At 36.0% G+C, this 25,774-nt stretch overlaps 1 protein-coding gene across 1 annotated transcript in view; it reads right to left on the bottom strand.

Moving 5' to 3' along the window:
* Positions 1 to 25,774, bottom strand: part of LOC150109266 (exportin-T-like) — a 359,762-nt gene that overhangs the window by 105,069 nt on the left and 228,919 nt on the right. Inside the window, exon 16 of the mRNA XM_090401965.1 lies at positions 21,074 to 21,168. Within this exon, the coding sequence (XP_090258091.1) occupies positions 21,074 to 21,168 (95 nt within the window). The remainder of the gene's footprint in view (positions 1 to 21,073; positions 21,169 to 25,774) is intronic.

The following is a 25,774-nucleotide window of genomic DNA, read 5'->3' as shown; positions in this document are numbered from 1 at the left end:
CAAAAATCCTACGAAAATATGACCTCACAACTTATTACAAACCATATAAGAAATTTGCATCCCTCATCTGCTCCACCAAAGATCAGCCATTTCCCTCAGACCTACTTGGAGTATACTAAGTCCTTTGCAGTTGCAGTCTATCCTACTATGGTAAAACAGGCAGGACATCCGAATATACAAGGACTACATCCGGTTTCACCAATACAGCCATTCAGGACATGCTGACCATGCATTGGATATCCATCACAGAGTACGCTGGAAGAAGGCTACTTTATTACACTGTAGCAAGTACAAGTATGAAAGATTATTCCTGGAACCAGCCTCAGCTCTGAAAAACTTCCTAAACCTCAACAAATTTAGGTGCATGAAACTGCCCCAAATTTGGGAAGCTTACATTCTACAATCATCAGCTCAACAGTAAAGACAACCCAATTTAAGCACACTATGGGGCACCTTTAGGACTCTAGGACCGACTTCAGTTGCCTTTCTTCAGCCTCATTTGCTGAGTGTTAGTGCCTGCATGCACATATCATTGTTTAGTGATCCCTGAAGATTGCAATGCAACATTGCTGAAATATAGAAATATAGGAAGGTATTGATTAAAGTTTTTAATTAATATTCTAGTACACGTTATTTCCTAAAAATTAAGTGACACAGCATCCAAGAAAATATTGAATTGCAGGAACCAATACTCCTTTTGAGAGCCAATTACCTGATTTCACCAACAGATATTAAAGAATCTGGATTTGGAAATGTAAGAAGCTATATGCAATCCTATGCCTTACATATGGCATAAATGATGAAGGAATGGATATCAGACTTGTAAGATGAGTGGAGAAATGGGTCACAATAGTCTTCTAATCTAGTTACATCTGGGCATATAGGACTGTCTAGAGAATGATTTTACCTTAGCACACTGTCTGATAATGGTGGGAGTAGAATGATGGGGTGAGGGGAGGGTTGCTATGTGGTATGGTTTAAGTATAATATTCATTACCTAGACAACCATATTCCTCATGTACAACATGAACATTTTAAGGTACCAGTCCTTTTTCCTTCATCACCATCATTATCAAATAACTGATAAGTACCCTCAGGGTTGTATGAGATAATTATGATAGTAGTACATGAAAATGTTACACCATTACTAATTCTTCTGATCAACAATTTTCCTCAAAATTAATCTGTTATCTGTCAAGACTCCAACATTATCAGATCTTATATTTCTGTCTTTTAAGGCAATTTTTATTGCATCAATCCATCTACATCTTGGTCTTCCTCTGGGTCTTTTAAATGCCGACATGGCAGAGAACACTTGTTTTGCTAATTTTTCCCTTCCCATTCTGTTTTAAGTGACTATACCATCTGAGATTAGCTCTATTAACACATTCCTGAATGCTAACAATGGCAAGCAAGTTCTTTCTTAATATCCTAATTTTTAATATGATACTGCTGTTGATGCCATCTATTCACTCCCCAAATCTTCCTCAGAGCTTTCATATCAGAGGTCTCAAGTCTTTGATCAAGTGTTTTATTTCTGACCCAGATATGGATCTGAGAGATACATAAGTTAAAATTGGTTTGAACACTGTCTTGTATATACAGCTAATTTAGTGTTTTGACTAATTTCTTTCTTCTTCCATATACATTTATTCAGCTGAATTCCTACCATACCCAGCTTTACTAATTCTGTTGTCTATTTCCATATTTAATTTACCATCTTCACTAAAAATTGTGCCTAAATAGCTGAAATGTTTTATTTGTTCAATTGGTTCACCATTCACGATGCAGTTGATATTTTCAATATTCCTGCATATTTTCATTGTTTTTGTCTTTTTATTGCTGATTTTCATACCAAATTTATTACATCAGTTATCATCATCATCAAATTCCTGATTTATACCCGCAAGGGGAGTACAGGATATGATAGTACTACATGAAAAATTATATCATTACTAACTTCCTATCGACAATTTTCCTCCAAATTAGTCTGTTACCTGTCAAGACTCCAACATTATCAATCCACCTATATATTGGTCTTCCTCTGAGTCTTTTTCCTGCCAACCTGGACCATTTGGTTTAAGTGACCATACCACCTGAGATTAGCTCTGCTAAAGCATTCCTGGATGCTTACAATGTCAAGTTCTTTCCATATATATCCTTGTTTTTAATATGATGTTGCCATTGATGCCATATGTTCATGCCACTCTTTCTCAAGACTCTCATGTCTGCGGTCTCTAGTCTTTGGTCAAGTGTTTGACTCAGATTCATAAGTTAAAATTGGCTTGAATACTGTCTTGTATAATGCTAATTTAGTGTTTTGGCTAATTTCTCTCTTATTCCATATAAATTTATTCAGTTGACTTCATACCATACCAGCTTTGTTGATTCTGTTGTCTATTTCCATATTTAATTTACCATTTTCACTAAAAAATCATGCTTAAGTAGCTGAAATGTTTTACTTGTTTTATAAGTTCTCTATTCACAATACAGTTGATATTTTCAATGTTTCTACCTATTTTCATTGACTTTTTAATGCTGACCTTCATACCATATCTATTACAACAGTTATTCATTTTAGTCAGGGAATCTTGCAGATTTATTTAGAAGTATAACATCATCCGCATAAAGCAAAGAGCTGAGAATAACACCTCCAATTTTGATATCAGGTTTAATACTTTCCTAATTAATGTGATCCATATAGATAATGAATAACAGAGGGGATAATGTACATCCTTGCCTGACACCACATATAACATTAATCCACCTTCCTGTATTTTCTTCAATTCTAAATGCTGACTTATAACTCAAATAAAGACTAAGTATTGCTTGATATAATTTGCCGTACAGGTGACTGAGTGGTTAGCGTATCCGTTCTCCAGCCAAAAGGCTGTGGGTTCGAATCCAAGCGTGGGCATGGATATTTGTGATTGTCTGTGAAAATACTAGTGTGTGGTGGGCGGCGGCAGATGGCGTTGGTATAGTGGATCGAATGGTGGAAACGGAGAGTTGTGGAGTAGGCACCCTCCCTTGATGAGTCTTTGGACTCCCTGGAGGTGTCACGTAATAATAATAATGCCCCACTGATACCATATAACTGTAGTGTTTCGAATAGCTTCTCTCTTGGCACCTTGTCATATCCCTTTTCCAGATCCACAAAACTTAAATACAGATCTTTGTTATATTCCCATGATTTCTCAACTATCTGTTGTAAAGTGAAAATCTGATCCTGACAGCCTCTATGTGGCCTGAATCCAGCTTGTTCTTCACCAAGCTTCTCTTCCACAATCCTTCTCAACCATTTCTCAAGTATACTTGCATATATCTTACCAGGAACACTCAGTAGAGAATTACCACCCCCTGTAATTCTCACATTCAGTTTTATTTCCCTTTTTATATATGGATACTATGAGAGTTCTACTCCATTCATCTGGAATTTGTCCCTCTGTCCAGGCCTTCGGAACTATGCAGTGCAGCCACTCCAAGACTTTTATTCCTACATACTTGAGCATTTCTGGTCGAATATGATCTAACAGATATTTGCCATTATTATTAGCTTTGCTCTTTTCTCCAAATTTTCCCAAGTATGGATATATATTCCTGACTGCATGCCTGGTTAATGTTTTTTAAACCTGTGCTGTCATCACTGGTTGGTTCATTTAGCAATTTTTCGAAGTAATTACTCCATATAATAAATTTAGTTTAATCCTTTATCTAAGTGTGTGCAAACAAAGTTTGCGCCTGAAAGTATCTTCAGGACTGAGGGAAAGTGGTACAACACTGGGCGACTCTTTGCAAAGGTGGAGCAAGCTACCAACACTCCTGTCTCCCACGATGCAAAACACATCTCCTTGCGGATATGTATAATGTTATGCATTAAGGGAAGGGCCACTACCCAGACTAGTTTTGACCTTTATCGAGGTCTCTTCAGTGGGGAGCCAGGCCCAAGTGGAGATACCAAGGCAGAAGCATTAGCAAGGTCATCTCCTCCTATAGGAGTTGCCAAACGGTGTGCCACCTTTTTATTAAATTACTCTGGATTTAGAGAAAGATGTTGAAAGTTTTGGCCCCAGACCTGAAGATACTTTCAGGCGCAAACTTTGTTTGCACACACTTGGATAAAGGATTAAACTAAATTTATTATAGTCTGACCAAGTGAAAAATAAACTTTTAATTACTCCATACTTCAAGGATATCTTTTTTCTCCTGTTTTCATGCCACCTTTATCATCTCTAATTCCTTTTACAGCTATTTCCTCCATTTCTGGGCTTCTTCAACAACCTCCAGAATGTCTTGCCACCTTCTTGATATTTATTTTCTATGTTCTCCCCAAAGTCCTTCCATGACTTTTGTTTAGCTAGTTTTACAGCGTTTAGCTTTCTTATATTTGTCCCTGTATTCTCTAAGAGCACATGCTGACTTATTTACCAGGAATTCTTCTTTTCTTTCACTGTCCCTTTAACTTACTGTGTCCGCCATGCAGTTCTGACCGCATGGCGGACACATTACAAGCAACCTCACCACATGCCTCTCTGACTGAATCAATCAGTGTTTTCTTCAGGGCTTGCCACTGAATCTCCTGTTCCATTCTTTCTTCAATGATGTTTGTGTATTTTAGTCTATCTACAGTTCACATCTGAGAGCTGCTCAACTTTTATTCGCTTTAAAACTTTCTTACATGTTCTTCTTTTCAATATCAAATTCAATTTTATCTTTCTCAAGACTAAATGGTGAACACTTCCAATTTCAAATCCTCTGTACACTCTGGTGTCCTGCACCAGGGAGAAAACATCACTATCAACAATAACAGTCAATGTGACTTTTCTTATTCCTTCCTCTTCTTTCCATGTGAATTTGTGCACATTTTTATGTTGGAACATGGTGTTAGTAATAACCAGTCCACATCCTGAGCAGAAATCCAACTGGTATTTGCCATTATTATTAGCTTTGCTTTTTTCTCCAGATTTTCCCAAAATATTTTTGTATGTCTGACAATCATTTCCTACTCTGCTATTTAGATCCCCGACAAGGACCAACTTTTCCTTTTTCATTGTGTCAGTTGCTTTCTCTAAAGCCTCAAAAAATTCCTCCACTTCTACGTTAGTAGAACCTTTTGTGTGACCATAGACACAAACAAGTCTCATTGTCCAGTTCCCCATTCTCATATTTGCCCACATCACTCTACTTGAGACTGCATGCCATTCAAGAAGATTAGCCTCGTATTTAGTGTTGAATATTATGGCTACTCCTTCATTTTCTTGATTGTCATACCCTGAATATAACATTTTGTATTTATTGCTCAGAAAGATCTCACCAGTTTTTGTCTTTCTGAATCAGTCTTTCTTGTTTTCTTTCTGTTTGTCTTTCTTGTTTAAGTCACCCCTAGATGTTGAGTTGGGATTGGTTTTAGGATTTGTTCCAGTAGCTGACTTTTCGCTGTTTGCCCTGGTTCATTGGCGAAAACAATGAGGGCCTTGTGTAACTGGGCGACGTCCCAGCCGGCATGAAATTCTGTCATGTTGTACCATCATTTTTTATTTTGGTTTAAGCCAATAGGAATACAATTTGGTCAGCGAAATCCCAAATTGCCAGCCCATTCTTCGTTCGTTTAGTATCCAGGTAGATACCTAACAGGGTGCACCACGGGAAGGTGAGGATTGGACATTAGGTCAGAAGACATGATCGGTTCTTTGCATTCCTTTAAAGGCTATGTGGAGGTCTCGTCTCAGTTATATAGCTTTGGCCCTTAAGCACCCTTACATTCGTTATTCAATTTAGACAGAGAATCTTGCAGACTTGTACTGAATTAATTCAGAAGTATAACATCATCTGCATAAAGTAAAGATCTGAGATTAACATCACCAATTTTGATATCAGAGTTAATACCACTTTCCTTCATAATGTGATCCATATAGATAATGAAGAACAGTGGAGATAGTGTGCACCTTTGTCAACACCTGATTTTACACCAAACCATCTTCCTCTACCTCCTTCAATTATTACTGCTGACCTACAGTTTAAATGGACTATATATATATATATATATATTGCTTGATATAATGTCCCATTTATACATAACTAGCATTTTGAAGAGCTCGGCACCCTATCATATTCCTCTTCCAGTTCAATAAAACTTAAATACAAATCCTTGTTATATTCGCGAAAATTTTCAAATATTTGTCTTCAAGTGAAAATTTGATCTTGACAACCTCTATTTGGCCTGAATCCAGCTTGTTCTTTTCCATGCTTCCCTTCCACAATGTTTCTTAGCCATTAGGAAATATCTTGGTAAGGAAATATCTCTGTAATTCTCACATTCAGTTTTATTTCCTTTTTTATAGATTGGTGCTATAGGAGCTCTACTCCAATCATCTATAATTTGACTCTCTGACCAGGCCTTTTGAGTTATGGAATGCAGCCACTGTAAAACCTTTATACCTCCATATATGAGCGGTTTTGTTTGAATTTCATCTACTCCAACTAACTTTCCACATTTCAGGTTTTTAATGACTTTTACTACTTCAAGTATGTATATGTATTCTTGACTGCATCCCTGTTGTTAGTTTTCAACCACCATGTTGACACTGCTTGTTTCATTTAGCAATCTTTCAAAGTAATTACTCCAGACATCCAGAATATCTTCTTGATGTCACCTATCATCTCTGATTCCTTTTAGAATCAGACTTTTTCCTCCATTTCTAAGCTTTTTCAATAGCCTCTAGAATATTTTGTCACCTTCCTGATACTTATTTTTTATGTTTATTTTTACTAAAGTCTTCCCATGACTTTTGTTTAGCTAATTTTACAGTGCATTACTTTTTTACATTTTTATCTGTATTCTCTAAGAGAATAAGCTGACTTACTTGCCAGGAATTTTCAATCTTTTTTTTCCCCCTTTCACTGCCTCTTTAACTTCTTGAAGTTAAAGAGGCAGTGAAATGTTTCTTCTATACATCAATGACCTGCTCTAGCTGACCACCAATCCAATACACAGTTTAGCCAATGACAGTACACTATATTTCTCCTTGTCACTTGACAACTCTTGCACCAAACAAAACACCACTGCTCACAGAGCAACAACCTCTGGAAGTCTAAAATAAGATGTCCAAACCAATCCTCAATAGGGCTTGGATAACCTTGTCAATTTCAATGCCAGTAAAACACAGTTTAACACGACACAGTAAAACACGACATAATAGGGGTGACTGAAACAAAAAAGACCAAAACTGGTGAGATCTTTCTGAGCAATAAATACAAAATGTTATATTCAGGCAATAACAATCAAGGAAAAGAAGGAGTAGCCATAGTATTCAACACAAAATACGAGGCTAATCTTCTTGAATGGCAGTCAGTCTCAAGTAGAGTAATGTGGGCAAATATGAGAATGGGGAACTGGACAATGAGACTTATTTGTGCCTATGGTCCCACAGAAGGTTCTACTAAGGTAGAAGTGGAGGAATTTTTTGAGGCTTTAGAAAAAGCAACTGACACAATGAAAAAGGAAAAGTTGGTCCTTGTTGGGGATCTAAATAGTAGAGTAGGAAATGATTGTGAGACATACAAAAATATTTTGGGAAAATTTGGAGAAAAGAGCAAAGCTAATAATAATGGCAAATATCTGTTGGATTTCTGCTCAGGACATGGACTGGTTATTACTAACACCATGTTCCAACATAAAAATGTGCACAAATTCACATGGAGAGAAGAGGCTAGGAATAAGAAAAGTCTCATTGACTATGTTATTGTTGATAGTGATGTTTTCTCCCTGGTGCAGGACACCAGAGTGTACAGAGGATTTGAAATTGGAAGTGATCACTATTTAGTCTTGAGCAGGATAAAATTGAATTTCATATTGAAAAGAATAACATGTAAGAAAGTTTTAAAGCGAATAAAAGTTGAGCAGCTCTCAGATGTAAACTGTAGACTAAAATACAGAAATATTATTGAAAAGAAAATGAAAGAGTTTGAGAACAGGAATCAAACCTTGGAGATTCAGTGGCAAACTCTGAAGGAAACATTGATTGATTCTGCCAGAGAGGCATGTGGTGAGGTTGTGTGCAAAGATAAAAAAATCAGAACTCCCTGGTGGACACAGGAAGTTAAAGAGGCAGTGAAGGAAAAGAAGAAAGCATATCAAAAGTTCCTGGCAAATAAGTCAGCTTTTACTCTTACAGAATACAGAGACAAATGTAAGAAAGCTAAACAGTATGTAAAACTAGCTAAACAAAAGTCATGGGAGGACTTTGGCAAGAATATAGAAAATAAATATCAAGAAGGTGGCAAAATATTCTGGAGGTTGTTGAAGAAGCTTAGGAATGGAGGAAAGAGTGCTGTAAAAGGAATTAGAGATGATAAAGGTGAAATGAAAACAGGAGAAAAAGATATCCTTGAAGTATGGAGTAATTACTTTGAAAAACTGCTAAATGAAACAAGCAGTGATGACAGCACAGTGATAAAAAACACTGACCAGGCATGCAGTCAGGAATACATATCCATACTTGAAGTAGAAAAAGCCATCAAAGGCTTGAAATGTGGAAAGGCAGCAGGAGTAGATGATATTCGACCAGAAATGCTGAAGTATGGTGGTATAAGAGTCTTACAGTGGCTGCACTGCATAGTTCAGAAAGCCTGGACAGAGGGACGAATTCCCGATGATTGGAGTAGAGCTCTCATAGTACCCATATATAAAAAGGGAAATAAAACTGAATGCGAGAATTACAGAGGTATTTCCCTACTGAGTGTTCCTGGCAAGATCTATGCAAGTATACTTGAGAAACGGTTGAGGAGAATTGTGGAAGAAAAGCTTGGTGAAGAACAAGCTGGATTCAGGCCAAATAGAGGCTGTCAGGATCAGATCTTCACTTTACGACAAATAGTTGAGAAAGCATGGGAATATAACAAAGATCTGTATTTAAGTTTTGTCGATTTGGAAAAGGCATATGACAAGGTGCCAAGAGAGAAGCTATTCAATACGCTGCAGTTATATGGTGTCAATGGGGCATTATATCAAGCAATACTTAGTCTTTATTTGAGTTGTGAGTCAGCAGTTAGAATTGAAGGAAGTACAGGAAGATGGTTTAATGTTAAATCTGGTGTGAGACAAGGATGTACATTATCCCCTCTGTTATTCATTATCTATATGGATCACATTATGAAGGAATGTGGTATTAAACCTGATATCAAAATTGGAGATGTTAATGTCAGCTCTTTGCTTTATGCGGATGATGTTATACTTCTAAATAAATCCGCTACAAGTCTGCAAGATTCTCTGACTAAATTGAATAGCTGTTGTAATAGATATGGTATGAAGGTCAGCAATAAAAAGACAAAGACAATGAAAATAGGCAGAATCATTGAAAATGTCAACTGTGTTATGAATGGAGAACCTGTGGAACAAGTAAAACATTTCAGCTACTTAGGCACAATTTTTACTGAAGATGGTAAACTAAATATAGAAATAGACAACAGAATCAGCAAAGCTGGTATCGTGGGAAGTCAATTGAATAAATTCATATGGAATAAGAAAGAAATTAGTCGGAACACTAAATTAGCTGTATACAAGACTGTGTTCAAACCAATTTTAACTTATGGATCTGAGAGCTGGGTCAGAAGTAAAACACTTGACCAAAGAGTAGAGACCGCAGATATGAGAGTTCTGAGAAAGATTAGAGGCGTGAACAGATGGCATCAATGGCAATATCATATTAAAAATGAGGATATTAGGAAAGAACTTGACATTGTCAGCATGCAGGAATGCGTTAGCAGAGCTAATCTCAGATGGTATGGTCACTTAAATAGAATGGGAGAGGAAAGATTAGCAAAACAAGTGTTCTCTGCCAGGTTGGCAGGAAAACGACCCAGAGGAAGACCAAGATATAGGTGGATTGATACGGTACAAAGTGCCTTAGACGATAGAAATATAAGATCTGATAATGTTGGAGTCTTGACAAGTAACAGACTGATTTGGAGGAAAATTGGAGATAGGAAGTTAGTAATGATGTAATTTTTTCATGTAGTACTGTCATATCCTGTACACCCCTTGAGGGTACATGGCAGGAATTTGATGATGATGATGATGATGATAAAACACAGTTCTGTCTTATTTCCCAGAAAAAAAAAAAAAAAAAAAAAAAACACCATAGTATCTCAGCCTTACCTTTGACAATACCGAAATTTCTAGGCAAGATGAAATCTCTCTCTCTCTCTCTCTCTCTCTCCCCTCATTGGATTACCTTGACATCAATACTCTCTTAGTATAAATACATAACAACCATTGCCTCTTTGGAATCCAAAAAATTAGGATTCCTCTTTTGTTCAAGGCATTACTATATCTCTGAACAGCTATTAATCCTGTACAAATCACAAATCCACTGATCCGAGTACTGCTCACACATCAGAAGAGGTCCCTAAGAGCTTCCTAAAAATACTCGATGCAGTACAAAAGAGAGCAGTCAGACAGATTAATGACTCATCTCTTACCATCTCACTCCAACAACCACTCTCATACAGGCATCTAGTATCTACTACATGCATCTTCTAAAGATATTTCTATGTAAATGTTCATTAGAAAACTATCATCAAACCCCCCCCTCTCTACTAAACTGATTAAAACACATGCAGCTACCACCCAACATCTTTTCACAGTCAAACTCTATACTTATAGAGCAAGTTTCTCCATCTTCATTTGTACTGCTGCATTGTGGAAGAGCCTTCCTTCCTATGTTTTTCAAGGAATATAATGCATTAGACATTCAATCTAATGTGAACAAATTCTTTGTTTCCCAATTTTCTTCAGATTAGATGGTACTAATGTACTATTAGGTTGACCAACCAACCTCTCATGTATGGGCCCAACATAAAAAAGGTTTTCTTGATAATATTCTAGACTTTGGGAGTTGTAAAATTGCACACAACTGCCTTCTCCATTCTCTTCTCTATCTCTTGATGCTTGTAGTTGTTAATGTTCACTCCTAGATAGTTAAGGTTCAAAGATATAATTATCAACAACCAAGTTAGATCAATCCTGATGGGTCTTTGAAATGCCCATTGTTTATGACAAGACCCATAGGCTTACTTGCCTTTTAAATTAGACATAGAGTGTAAAACATCCTCATGAGTCTCTAAGGATAACAATGTCATTGTTATCCTTAGCCAATAGCATACCATTCTCATTTATTTCCATCCTTTGTTATTCATTTAGGTCTATAATGACTTTTTCAGTGCTAGATTGAACAGGGTTGATGAGAGAGCATCTCCTTTGGTGGAGTCCAGATTTTATTTTGAAACTTCGATGTTCCTGGAGGAAACATGCCTTACAGAAGGTGTGGTGATTACAAAGTCTTATCATATTTATATACTTTGAGCAATATACTGATATTCTCCTATAATGTTTGAAGCATATGACTTATTTTCCAGATGGCTATAGACAGTAAAGCAACAGTTATATTCCAATGAACTAGAATTTCTGCTTTTTTTGTCATATCAGTTTGATGAGTTCATAAATCTCAGTTATTAAGGGTGTTTCTCCAATTTTTAGAAGTTCTGCTGTAATTTTATTTTTACTGGCTGCTTTACTATTTTTAGTGCTTTAATAATATTCTTAACTTGAATCAGAAATGGCTCCTCAATTATCGGTTCTTGACCATTTTCTCCTAAACACTGTACCACTGACATAAGGTTTTCATCTGGCATGGTGATGACTTATTTAGTAGTCTCTTAAAATAGTATCTGTATTCCTCAGCAATTTCTTTTTCTCAAGTAATTAACTCTCATTGGCTTTTAGTCAGTATTCGAGTCAGTGGTTTACATTCTCTTTTAAGTATCCAACTACATCTGAAGAATATCTGAGTTATATGTATTATTTTCAATTTCTTCAATAAATTTTTTTTCTATGTCAGCCTTTTTTCTCAACATAATATTTTACTAGTTATATTTCTGCAGGTCCTATAATTTTCAATATTTTCTGGTGATGGGTCCTGTAGCAATTTTAACCTCAACTTATTACATTTCTTTATAGCTTCTTTGCACAAATTTTTTAACCATTTGTTTTTTCTATCTATTATTATTATTATTATTTACGGCATCTCCTTGGAGTCTGGAGACTCCTAGACCCAAATCAACCATCATACACACAAATCCTATTATACCATTCACCATCAGGGAAATCACAACTAATTCTGGCAATCCATTTCACTCATTCATCACTTTCAACGCAAAAAATCTGGTATGCACACCCTGACTAACCACACTCTTACAAAACTTCCATGGATGGCCCCTAATTCTCTATTTGTCACATATAGTAACCCCCCCCCCAAGTTACGTAAGTAATGCGTTCCGTAAACCTTTACGTAACTTGAATTTCGTAAGTCGAATTTGTAAGTTCGTAAGAACTTCGAACTTCGTAAGAAACTGCAATATTTATTATTATTATATGTATGTATATATACAGATATGTACAGTATATTATTTACACAGTATTATTTTATAAATGAAACATTATGCAGCAGTATTTACTCAGATATAAACTATAAAAGTATGAAAAATATATAAAAGAATATAAAAACAAACTGAAATAACACTTTTCAAATAATAAAATGTCTTGTGACAGCTAATTTAGCTCTGTAGTGAGAGAGTCGGTGCTGATGGTGGATGATTGTGAAGAGAAATGCTGTTCTCTGGCAACTTCTACCCCTCTCGATGTTGAAGGCTGAGCGTAGTTGGGGTCGTCTGAGTTGTCATCTTGACGTTGTTGTGAGCAGCAGCTCACAAACATGTCTAAAGTAGATTGTGTGGTCAGATGCTTTTTGTCATCGTAGATGGCCTTGTAGTTAGACATATCGGAATGGATACGGCGGCTAACATTCTCGAACCGCTCGGTGTTCGGATCCATCGATTCTAATTTTGCTAGCAACATGTCTATCAGGTTAAAAGCCTTGGCTAGTCTGTTTGTTGTAAATTTCTTAACGTCTGGAGTTGGCAGTTCAATCGACATAGTATTTTCTTCGGAATGCCTTCAACTGAATAAGGTCATCATTAGTAAGCTCTTCGTCGTGACTCAGAAGAAGCTCGCTAATGTCAACGTTATCCACTTCCAGCTCTAATTGCTCTGCTAGTTGCACACACGTCTCCGTCGCTTGCTGTAATTCTTGTGTCAACTCAACAACCGTATCAGTCATTGTCTGCTCTCCTTCCTTTAAACGATTTTGCACCATTTCTGGGCGGAGTTTCTTCCACACACCGTTCATTGTTGTCCGCTTGACTTCATCCCATGCCACCCCGATGTTTTTGATAGTGTCAAGGATATTATAATTCTTCAAGAAATTATGTAGAGTAATGCCCTCACCACTATCAATGGCCTTGATTGCTTCGGAAAACATACGCCTCAGATAGTAGGCTTTGAAAATTGCAATAGCGCCTTGATCCATAGGTTGCAACAGTGCGGTGGTTCTAGGAGGCAGGTAAACAACTTTTACGCCAGAATGAAAATCATCCAACTCTTCCGGGTGGCTGGGGGCATTGTCCAGGAGGAGAAGCACTTTAAATGGGATTCCTTTCTTGACACAATATTCCTTCACCTTGGGAATGAAGTGATTATTGAACCAGTCTGCGAACAGCACTCATGTAACCCAAGCCTTGGTATTGGATTTCCAGATTACAGGCAGCCTACTCAGGTCAATGTTCTTAAAGGCCCGTGGTCTTTGGGAATAGGACACTGTAAGTGGTTTAAGTTTCAAGTCCCCTGAAGTATTGCCACCAATCATAACAGTGATCCGATCTTTTGCAACCTTGAATCCAAGTACAGATTTTTTCTCTTTTGCAATAAATGTCCGTGTTGGCATCCTCTTCCAAAAGAGAGCCATTTCGTCAACATTAAATATTTGCTCAGGCAAATATTCCCCCTCCTCAATTATTTCTGCCAGAAGTTCAGGAAATTTACTTGCCATGTCTGTATCTGCACTTGCTGTTTCACCCGTGACTTTGACACTGTGTAGATTTGTACGCTTCTTGAATCGTTCGAACCATCCAGCACTAGCTTTAAATGCATCTATTTAAATTTCTATCCGGTATTACGGATAGAAGGCTGGCATCTATCCGTGATGCCGGCCTTCTCTTGTAAATCTTTATGTAAAGACCTAGCGTTCTCCTGGATAATCAGAAAACTCAACGGTATCCACTTCTGTGTCAGATCCTCGATCCAGTGAGACAACAATTTATCCATCTCTGAAATCGGGCCCAGTTTCTTCTTGGTAATGATTGTGCCCTTCAACGATACTGCACCTTTCATGCTTTCAACAATGCAAACTTTATCCTTCACTATCGTATTCACTGTTGAAATAGGTCAATTTATATCCCGAGCTATTGTTGATATAATTTTCCCATCTTCATACATACGAATTATTTTCAACTTTTCTTCTAAAGTAATTGCAGACCTTTGTTTTTTAGATTTATTACCAGCGCATTCGGTTTTGCATTTCAAATCCATTTTAAGGATAAATAAACAACAAAAACTAACAGTGATAAACAAGTGACTAAACTAGCCGTGCGAGACATGGACTACTGACGGGTCGGGGAAAGGAGGAATTGTTTACGGAGTCCTTATTTCTAATTGGAAGGTTTAAGTTTGAATGATACGGCTTTTGCACACTTGCCCTCTGCTGCTCTTGGTGTTTACCAGTAACCTGTCACTGCCTGTTACTATTCGTTACATTTGCTGTGAATGCTGAGTCTAGTTAACATTATGTCGTTGCATACTGCAATAGATGTCAAAGACACAAACATGTTCATATGCACTAGTAGTTGTAATTTTCGAGATTTATTACGTAACTGCGAATTTACATAAGTCGCGTATTATGCAAGTCGGGGGTTACTGTATGTAAAACTGTAAAATCATTGTCTGGATGATACACCTTTGCAAAATGATCACTCAGCAACTTAACTATTTCTTTTGGTTCAGTCACCTTCCTACTATGAGCATTGTGTAAAGTCATTCTACTGTAGTAATTTTTCTTCTTACTTGCTACATAACGAAAAAACTCTTTTGGGTTTATTTTGGCTAATTCTCTCTTATAGTCAGATCTGGCCTTCCTTATCATACTAGTCACCTTTCTTGCTTGCACTTTGTACTGCTCATGAGTATGTAGATCACATTTTTCTTTATATTTCTTCCACAATGTTTTCTTTTTTGAAGCTCTTGCTTTATATCCCCCCCGATCTATAGCAGCATCCAACAACATATTTTGTCCTATCTGCTTCTATCTCATACCAGACAGCATCAAATGAACCACTTCCCTTAGACCTACTCATCATTTAGTTTCAACTTGGTTTATTCTCCTGGGTATGCAGTCTGACACTGCTACCCTCAAGCAATCCCTGACCACTTGCCATGCACTTCTGACATTCTTTCCTTGTAGCTTCTCAAGCCATGGCACTGTTCCAAGATGACTCCTGAGTCTCTCATAATCGCCAGCCTTATAATTTAACATAAACCTCTTGACAGAGAACTTCAGACGTTTTGCAACTTACTAGAACAAGACTGCATGGTCACTCTCCCCAACTGGAAGCAGAGTGTCTACCTCAGTTATGGATACATCTTTTGATGCTATTATCATACCACGCACCTTCAAATCTTGCTATGCCCCCTTTCCACTCTCCAATCAATGTCCCTATAGTTAAAGTCTCTCATAATAATTGTTCAGCTTACACTGATTGTGCTGATCTGCTAATACATGGCATCTTCCTGTGGACCCCCCCCCCCGATCTATAGCAGCATCCAACAACGTATTTTGTCCTATCTGCTTCTATCTCATACCAGACAGCCTCAAATGAACCATTTCCCTTAGACCTAATATCCTCTTTAACTTCTAATTTTGTTAGTTGTAATTCTGCAGCTATCATCAGCAATATCCCACTTCCTGTCCTGTTTCTTCTATCCTCCATGAAAATACAACACCCTTTACATTCTATCCCTGTAACTATATAATTTTCAGTCAACCAGGTCTCAGTGATCTCCATAATTTTTGGCCAAGTTGAGTTTAATGATGCCAAAAACTCTTCACCCTTATTCCTGATACTTCTTGCATTTCAACGTCCCTTTGTACCCACAGTTACCCTTGTGTAATGTCATTACCAATCCATAAATTGGTGACCTGTGAAATTCCATTCAGCATTGTATAATCATTACTGTACCCATGCTCATTTATCACAGGGGTGGCCCACATGCTAGATTTCATCCTCTCTAATATCTCTAGTTTCTCTGGTTTTGCAATACAATACTCTCACTAAGCAACACTTTCTCCAAACATCTTAACTCCAAAACAATTCAAATGCAGTCCATTATACAAGTCCTTTCATCCATCAAACTCACTCCATACATCAATAAACTGCACACCATTCCTTCTTCTATTTCTCCATCCCTATCATTACTTTACTCCATCCCTATCATACCAAGGCAGCAGACTCACAATCTTCGCTTTCACTAACAACCGTTTTATATTTTCTCTCATTGCATATTTCTCACCTTTCAAATCATTTTCAAATCAGCCAATACAATCAACTCGTTCGCTCCATTCTTCTGCATACTTACAGCAGCACTAATATCCTTTATCTTCACACCTAGAAAACATGCTTTTGTCACTTTGTCATTAAGTACACCTCTTATCATCGAGTCCCCATACAACATTATCTCTTTTCTCCCAGTTTCTTGCACTTTTGTGCTTTTCACATTCACTCTTTCATGCTCCATCCTTCCTTACCACTCATCAATCGTTTTGCTCGAAGGAGTCCATGTAAGGGTGTAATTTCTTTCCACGGTAGCATCTCATCATCCACATTACTTTCAACCGCTTCCTTCAAACTCTCGCCATTTTGTGAAATATCACTCACTGCCTCCACTACTGCATTCTCCATCCTGCCTTAAATCCTTATTATTACTCACTCCATTCTTTCATGATTCACATTTCTTATATTCATTTACAAAACATTTCTGACAAATATTTTCTCTTTTCGCTTTTGTAACACAAACCATTCTCTTTCAGAAAGAATACATCAAACACACAATATGCTGAGCTAAATTCTGCACGTTGATATCAGTCAACATCTATGTCTTGGTTGCCATTTTTCTCATGCGTATTGGTGCCATAACAAAAAGTGATTCCGAAAAGAATATTACTTAATAATAGATGACTAAAACAACATGACTTAACTACAGTCAAAATAAACAAAATACCACCAAATGTACATAACAATTTCACTAATATCTACTTAAAAAATAATAACTTAGCTGAGCAACACATATACTGCAATCACTACTGAAGAGGACACTAGTGCTTGTTTGTGAACTGAAAGATTTCTTCTGCACAAAGAGTAAAAACATTTTTGATCTGAGCCCATTTATTTTCTGTATTTCTTTCAGATATAGAATAGTTTGAATACTGTATTTCCTGTTTTATCTTTGTATGTCTGTATTCTCGTGTTCCTTGGTAGCATGTTAGCTTGAAATGTGCTATTACCAAGTAATGATCATCACCCACATCAGCTTCTTTGTAGGTAAGGTCATTTTTTTATGCAAGTCTTTTGCTTATAATTTATTATTAGATGATCTATTTAGTTGCTTACTGTTCCATCTGGGGAGATTCAAGTTTGTTTATGGATATTTCTTCTGGGAAAGTATGTCATTTAGACAAAAATGTTCTGAAATATCCCAGGATTCAGTTTTAGAACTCTAGGTTCAAATATTAAGAATAAAATCTGAAGAGATGTTATTAGTAAAGACTAATCACTTGAAATTGGGTAGAGTAGTAAATTATTTAGATCTCAACTTTTTTCAGGATGATCTTAAAAAATTATGACAACACTTAGGGAAGAGACATTTAATGTGAGCAAGTGTAAGCATATGTAATTTGGTAAACAAGTATTACAGGCAACAAAATAAACTGAATGGAAAGGTTCTGGAAGTTACTGCATATAAACATTTGGGAATTTCATATGACAACAATTAAATCAGATTGGTCATTCAATTAAAAGCATGCAAGACTTGCAGGAAGGAGGATTTAGCTATGATACTAATTAAGTCTCTCCGCCTTAGTCACAAGTGAAACTAATTCACTAGTCAATGAATACTAATGAGGCTCAAATTTATAATGGATAACAAGAGAATCAAAGGTACTTGACTAAGCGTATATGTATGGGGAGGGAATAGCCAATAGTCATGAGATCTGACTGGTTTTGTAGAATTCAACTAACAAGAGAGAAAAGACTTAATGGAGGTTTTGCAAGTCACACAATATATAATGAGCCAGGGTCTACTACATCACACAATAAAATGGCACATTATAAGAAATTTAATGCTTATGGTATGGCTGATAACAATAGTCAGGTGAGGTAGTTTTAGGAAATAAATAAATGTGATAGGTGAAGTGCTTCATAATGTTAACTGATGTATGGTTAATTAATTTGTGAAACCAGAAATTAATGTTGCAGTTAATAATACTGATTTTAATGGCAGTTAATATAGAATAATGGGTTCATTAATGATACGTAACACTGCTGAACATGTTGATACTGCAGATTATTTATTGATTACTAACAATTAATATTGACACAGTGATTGTTAAGAGATAACATACTTTATATACAATTGTCACTGTGGACCGTGATGGTATAGTTTTACTGTGTAAAAATATGCTTTTCTTTTAATTCAATATTTAAAAAAATGCATATGAATAAAAGAAACAGAAGAAATAATTATGAGTGTGAGAAAACACAAGCCAACATATTAGTCAAGGATAGAGAGGTAAATAATCTCATCTTAATGGTAACAATTCTGTTGAACCGTCCACGTGGTTAGCCTAGTGACTTTGTGCTTCATAACCATATGCCTGGGGGAAGGAGTGTCCTAGGTTCGATTCCCATTGACGATGTGAGGAGCTTAAGAATCTTCTTCAGCCATAGCCAAGTTAGCCAGTCTTAGGTGTGGACAGCAGTTTTTTTCCCACCAGTTTATCTGGGGGTTTTCATCCCGCAAGTAGGCAAACCGGCCCTGTGAACACACGCAAATTACAGTCAGGAGTACTGACCCAGCCATAGGCTTGATTCATCAGCTATGCTGGTTCCAAGCCAGGATAAAATTTGGGGGAGGGGGCTAAGATGGTGCCATACCTCCCGTAAAAGGGACTCACGGCCGCTCGTCATACAAAAATTTAATTTAATTTCTGTTGTACCACAGGATTGAGAGTCAGTATAATGATTCATATGATAGCTTCTTTTTTTTTTTTTTTAAGCTAAATCAGTCAGTCATAGGCAGTGATTTTGAAGTCTCTCTCTCTTTTTCTACATTTTCCCTCAAAAATATAAAATCAGCCTTAAACATGCTGCTTACAGTACTTGCATTTAGAGCTGCTATTATAAATGAATTTATATTTTATGGTGAAAGACTGAAATAATATCAATAAAAAAAATAATAAAAGAAGAAACTCTTGCTTAGTCTTATTAAGCCATTTGTAAGATGTAATTAAAATTTTCCCTTGAAATGTGATTCATTATTTGTAAGATGCAAATCTATTCATTAAGTAATTTTACTGCATGAGATCTTCATTAGATTTATTGTGATAATCTTCTCAGGTTTTTGGGATGAATTTTTGTTAAGTATTTACAAGCAAAGATAATAATAATAAAAAGACAAAACTAGATAAATGAAAAGAGACTTAAGAAATGCAGTAAAAGAGAACTTCTAATTCAATCTTCAACCTACCCATTAGCAGACATCTTTTTATGATGCAGAATGAACAAGGACAGGCTAGCAATTTGGAACTTATAAACAAAATTGTATTTCATATTTGGTTAAAAATAAAAACATTATGATGGTATAAAAATATCATGGTGGCTGGGGCAATACCTAGTTATAAAAATCCCCCAAGCTACATTTGTCCAAAAATCAGCTCTGGGATAACCTCAGTAGAACGGAACAAGGCTATGAATATATGAAGCATAAATAGAAAAAAAAGTGGGGCTGGCAGAAGAATTATAGAAATACCATGTCAACATAATTATTAGAGGTAACAAGGAAGATATTAATCAATGTGTCTTAGTCTAAATTATTAAGTAGAAATGATTATTCTAGCAATAGAGATTAAAGCTAAACTTCTTGAATGGAGGGAAAGGGGCTTAATGCAGAGATTGATATGTACAAAGCACACACAAATCAACTAGAAAGTTATAGGAACACAACAGTGACTTTAATGGATTGCCTACCATATCCCATTCACTAGATCTCAACATATTCAATGCCATGGATTATTTAATAAAAGTAAGAAAAAGTAGGAAATGCCTTAACTGACATCAGAAATGCAGGAAGTGTATGGATACTATCCTTCTCCTTTGAAAACACTGAATAAAAATAATGTCAACTAAAAAAGGCCAAGTACCAATAAGAGCTTTGAAAAATTATATCGTGTACCAAGTTATATAGATCACCAGCATTTGTCCCCCCCACACACAACCTCTTACTTATCTAAAACTGCTATTATCAAGTTGTATGATTGAGATATTTGCACAAAGTGTTGAAATCTTTCAAAACTCTTACTGGAATTTTGCTGATAATTCATATCAGATGAGGTGTTTTTAACATGGCATTTTTTATGGGTTTTTTTTATGATGGAAGGAGGCATCAAAAATATTAATTATGAATATTTATAAATCTCAGAAATTTTTGATTTCTGGTTGAAGTGATTTTTGTATGAATATATGTTGATAAGGCAATGTTCTTCAGAAAAATGCAAACTAATAGTCAAGAATGTCATGAAGTAGAGAGATTCTTAACAACAATGATGTTTAAATATTTTAATATGATAATAATAACAATAATGAACTTTTGAGTGAATTGACTATCATGTGTAATTAAAGTGATGTATATAATTATTAACATGGTGATTTAAACTTTCAAATTTTTGCATTGCAGTATTGGAAGTGTCCTGTAGAGCAAATAAAATCAGAGCATTTGCTGACTGGAATGATAGATGTGACTGTTGCATTGCCTATCGTGAAATCCTATAACAGAAAATAAGGTATAAATACTTACTTAAGACACTTAATAAATCTGGAAAATAAATACGACACTCGACTGCGCACTTGGGGACTGCTGTTTCTGAGACCTCTTTCATCCATAAAGGCTACCTTAAAAATAATTAGAAGAATGATTGGAAGAATGGTATGAAAGATGAAAAGAATAAATATAATTATTTGAAAACACATTATAAGAGAGCAGTGCATCTGTTCATTATAATATATAAACTGAGGGTCAGATCTAATGATTCTCATTTGGCAGTAGGTAATTGAAAAAGAAAAGTCGTCATTGCTTCACTCACCATCACAAACTTGAAACATGATACTTTAAAAAAAAAAAAAAATCTATATATATATATATATATATATATCTTCTTCTTCTCTTCCGTCTAAGACGGGTTGAGTCTTCTCTTGAGCAGGATCTTCCAGTCTTCTCTATTCCTTGCTGTTCGAAAAAGTTCCTTATATGTTCTGCATCCCGAGATGTTCTTTATTAATTTCAGCCAGGTAATTCTTGGTCTTCCAGGTCTTCTTTTTTCAGTTGGAAAAGTATTGATTAGGACGTTAGGAAGTCTGTCTGCATCCATGCGTACAGTGTGTCCAAACCATCTCAGTTGTTGTTTTCTAATTTTTTCTATTATTGTCTTTTTATACAATAGTTCTTGTCTGACTGTGATGTTTGTTTTCTTTTCTATCCAACTTGTTCTATTTATTTTTCTTAAGCATTTCATTTCAAATGCCAGCAGTTTTTTTCTCCTCTCTTTTTTTAACTGTCCATGCTTCTGCTCCATAGATGACTGTTGGTATAATTATTGCTTCATATAATTTGATTTTGGCTTGTTTAGATATCTTGTTTGTTTTCCAGATTTTCTGTAATTTTCCCATGGTGGTCCATCCTATCGCTATTCTGTGTTTGATTGTTTTGAGTTCATCTATTGTTTCTGTTAGTTTTGATCCAAGGTATATGAAGTTGTCTACTTGTTCTCTGTTTAGGGTAGCTGAGATGGTAGTTCTGTTACTCCCTATTTTCATCACTTTTGTCTTTTGTATATTTATTGTCATGTCATATGTTTTACAGGTTTCATTTAGCTTGTTGATCAACTTTTGTAGTTCAATTGGGGTTCTTGCAAGAAGGACGAGATCATCTGCATATTTGATATTATTTATGTTTAAACTGTTGACATTGATTCCACGCTCATTGTCTATTGCTTTCTTTACAACTTCTTCTAGATATATGTTGAATAGGCATGGGGATAATGGGCGTCCTTGCATTACTCCTTTTTGGATCTCTATGGGTTCTGTTGTGAGTGTGTCCTTTTTAATTATTGCATTTGTCTTAGAATAATATTTTATCAGAAACTGTATTATATATTTGTCTATTGCTTTTTCTAGTAGAATTTTGAGAAGGATTTCTCTGTTGATGTTATCGAAAGCTTGTTTAAAGTCCACAAAATAATATATATATAACCTTCATATATGCCGTGACGAGGTGGAGCACCGCATAGTCGAGTCTAAGGAAATTGTTATGGACCCTCATCATATAAATAATAACCTCAGTTATAATCTTCCGGACTCTTTCAGCTCTGCTATCCGATATTGGCACACTCGTGAAATCAGATGCATGCAAATGCCCAACAATAGAACTTCAACACGGACTGTAGCTACACTTCAAAGGTAACTGAATTTTATAATAGTCATTTTTATAGTGATACGATGTTTCTTATAGTGTTTTTTATTTGCTTTCTATGTTCCCAAGCCTGAAAAAGTCGGACAATCCGATGAAACATGTTGCATTTTGAATAAATTTAATTGTTATTTCTAGTTCTCGGATCTAAGTCAGTATATATAAATATGAATATATATATTAACTTTTTGTGTTTCTTTTAATCTGCCTTTTTAACAAAGACCAGGCCAACAGTATGTACAAGTTTTACCAACTGCCTGGATGTGGGATTGACATAAAAACGGTCATGTCAGCTATAACTTGTGTGCCAAATGTACAGTGTACTGAAGCAGCAGTCTCAACAGTTTAGATAGGTGTAAGCAATGACACAAATCCATTAAAATACTTAACAGCACTTCTACAGTTAATTGATGATATAGGCACAGCATAATTCACTCACTAACTTTCATTTTATTTAAATCATGGGGATATTAAATCCCACATTGTTTCAAAACCGAATAAGAAACTCAAAGATTGGAATCAAAGAGTTTCATACCAAATATAGTAGACTATAAAAGTATCGGCAAATACTAGCATAAGCTAAAGCACGTAGTACATAGTACAACCTAGGGCAACTCGTAGCAAAGGTGGGTAAAGTTCTGATCACTTTTCTTAGTATTTCCCATAATGTAAAACACATCTCCTGGAGATGTATGATGTTATACATTATGGACCGGTTTCAACCTTTATTGAAGTCTCATCAGTGAGTAGGTAGACCAAATTAATACTGAGGGTATAGCAAAAAGAACGTATATACTTTGCTATACGAGTTGTCAGAAAGGTGCACCCATTAAATTATTACTTAAAGAGCCAATAGGCTTCACTTCGGCGATGTAACAACATTATTTAAGTTATGGGAATTCTATTTTTTTTTTTTTCTTGTATATATTATTTGATACATTTCTCACAATGTCTATTTTCCTGTAAAACATTTCCAGGTTAAGACATTCATTTGTTTAGATTTAAAAAGAGCCATACTCTACTGCAACTTCGTTAAAAACCTTTTTTTTTTTTTGTGTGTATTTTAATATTTCAAACATTTTTTAACTGTTAAAAGAAAATGTTATGCTCAGCTGTAATAAAACAGAAATGCACTGCTTGTTTTCTCTTTCACTTAGCTCAGAAGAAATAAACAGACCAACAAAAATGAAAACTTTTCAATCATATGCATACCATGCCTAAGCATCTACACAGATTTCAAAAACAATATCCATTTTTAGGTTGTGGTTATATACACTGGTGTCCAAAATCTAACAACGAACTACATTTTTACCTGTATATGAAAAAATTATCATGACTACAGCCAAATGTGGACATAAATTTTTTACAAATTAAACTGCAATATGCTTTTGGCAAAAGTAACAAATTTCCTAGGGTGTAATCAAGGAATTAATGTACAGTGCTTACAGAAAAAACTATATATCAGAGACATATCGGTATGGCATATGTAGCTCTCAATAACATCATACCATGCATAACACCAAGTGATTCAGAAGTTGTTGAGGTCCACTCCTCCTTCAGAGCAAGAATAAGGACCTATTTGTTTTCTAGAGGAGAATTTCAAGCAGCAATGCTTCTCCCTATTGCATCCCAAACGTGTTCTATAGGGTTGAGATTTAGGAAGCATGCTAGCCACTCAATTTGATTAACATCCTTGGTCTCCAGAAGTATCTTCACTGCTTGTGTACAATGTGGTGTGGCACTGTAATCCATAAAATTGAATTCTTTGCCTAAAGCACCATGAAACAATAATATGAATTGAACCTTCTTCATTCCTTTATTGTTCACCAGTCATAGTCTCTTTTTCCAGCATTTATAGCTTGTTGCATCCATTAAGATTATTGCCTCGCCAACCATGACCCCCAGCACCCCCATATCTACCCCTTTCAAGAACATTCTCATGATGGTAACCAGTACCACTTTCACGTCAGATCAAATGTTGTCAAGAATCGCATGAAAGACTAAAGCCGCTCTCAGCTGTAAAGAGTACATTAGCCCATTGGTGTCTTGTCAAATTTTTATGGATACATACCACTGAAAACATTTTCTATGATGAGCTATGGATAAAGGCCTACTTGTCACAGAAAAATTGCCACAGTTTGTTGAGATATCCATGTACCTGTGCTTGAAAGTAGCTGAAAGCTGACCAGCGATGGTGTCGATTATGTTTTGCTATTATAGCCAAAAATCTGTCTTCATGCTCCATGATAGAGCAAGGGTGGCCTCTTAGCAAATATCTGGAGCACATTCCATTGGTTTGAAACACTGTCCAGAGCCTAGATACAATGCTATGTGAGATTCCAAACTCTCTGGCAATATTAGTAATTCTGCAGCCTTCAAGCTTTCCAATAATTCTTCCCTGCATGAAATCATCTCAATGATGTCTTGGAGACAATACAAGACATCCAAGTTTGCAACTTTATTCCTTCATGAAAAGAGTTTCCTTTAAACAATTCACTTAGCTCAGTCTTTTGCCCTTTATCCTGTTGAGTGATACCATGTGACCCCTTTGAGCGTGATTTACAAATCTGAATGTGTACCTGCTTTCTACTTGAAATCGTCAGTTATGCAAACTGCCACAAGCTAATTCATCTGAATTTGCAGTTTCAATCTTCAGAAATAGTATTCATCATTGGTTTTTGGAAACCTGTGTGTGTGTGTGTTATCCCACATATGAGAGGCAGAAAACCCTATAAGCACTTCAGTGTCATGTGTGGGGTACAGGTGAGGGTTCAGAAAGAAGTTCACTGATATATTTTTTTAAAGAGCTGTTTTTTGTAGTTGTTCATGAGGAAGGCTATTCCAGAGGACAGAAGCAGGCAGAATAAAAGAGAAAGAGGAGAAGCAGGTACAGCATGTTCACAGTTTTATTGAAAAGGAATGTGAGCAGCTGTGGCTCTTGTTTTAACAGACCTAACAGATACTGAAAGAATGGCAGTTGACAGTTCACAGGAGAAGTGACCATGGAAGTACCTGTAGAATAGACATAGGGCA

The sequence above is a fragment of the Typopeltis vanoorti genome, chromosome 2, assembly GCF_054136105.1.
Source record: "Typopeltis vanoorti isolate ZY-2024b chromosome 2, IOZ_Tvanoo_1.0, whole genome shotgun sequence".
In the NCBI taxonomy this organism is placed as follows: Eukaryota; Metazoa; Arthropoda; class Arachnida; order Uropygi; family Thelyphonidae; genus Typopeltis; species Typopeltis vanoorti.
The sequence above is the reverse complement of the archived record's forward strand: the minus strand, read 5'-3'. Positions and strand labels throughout refer to the sequence as shown.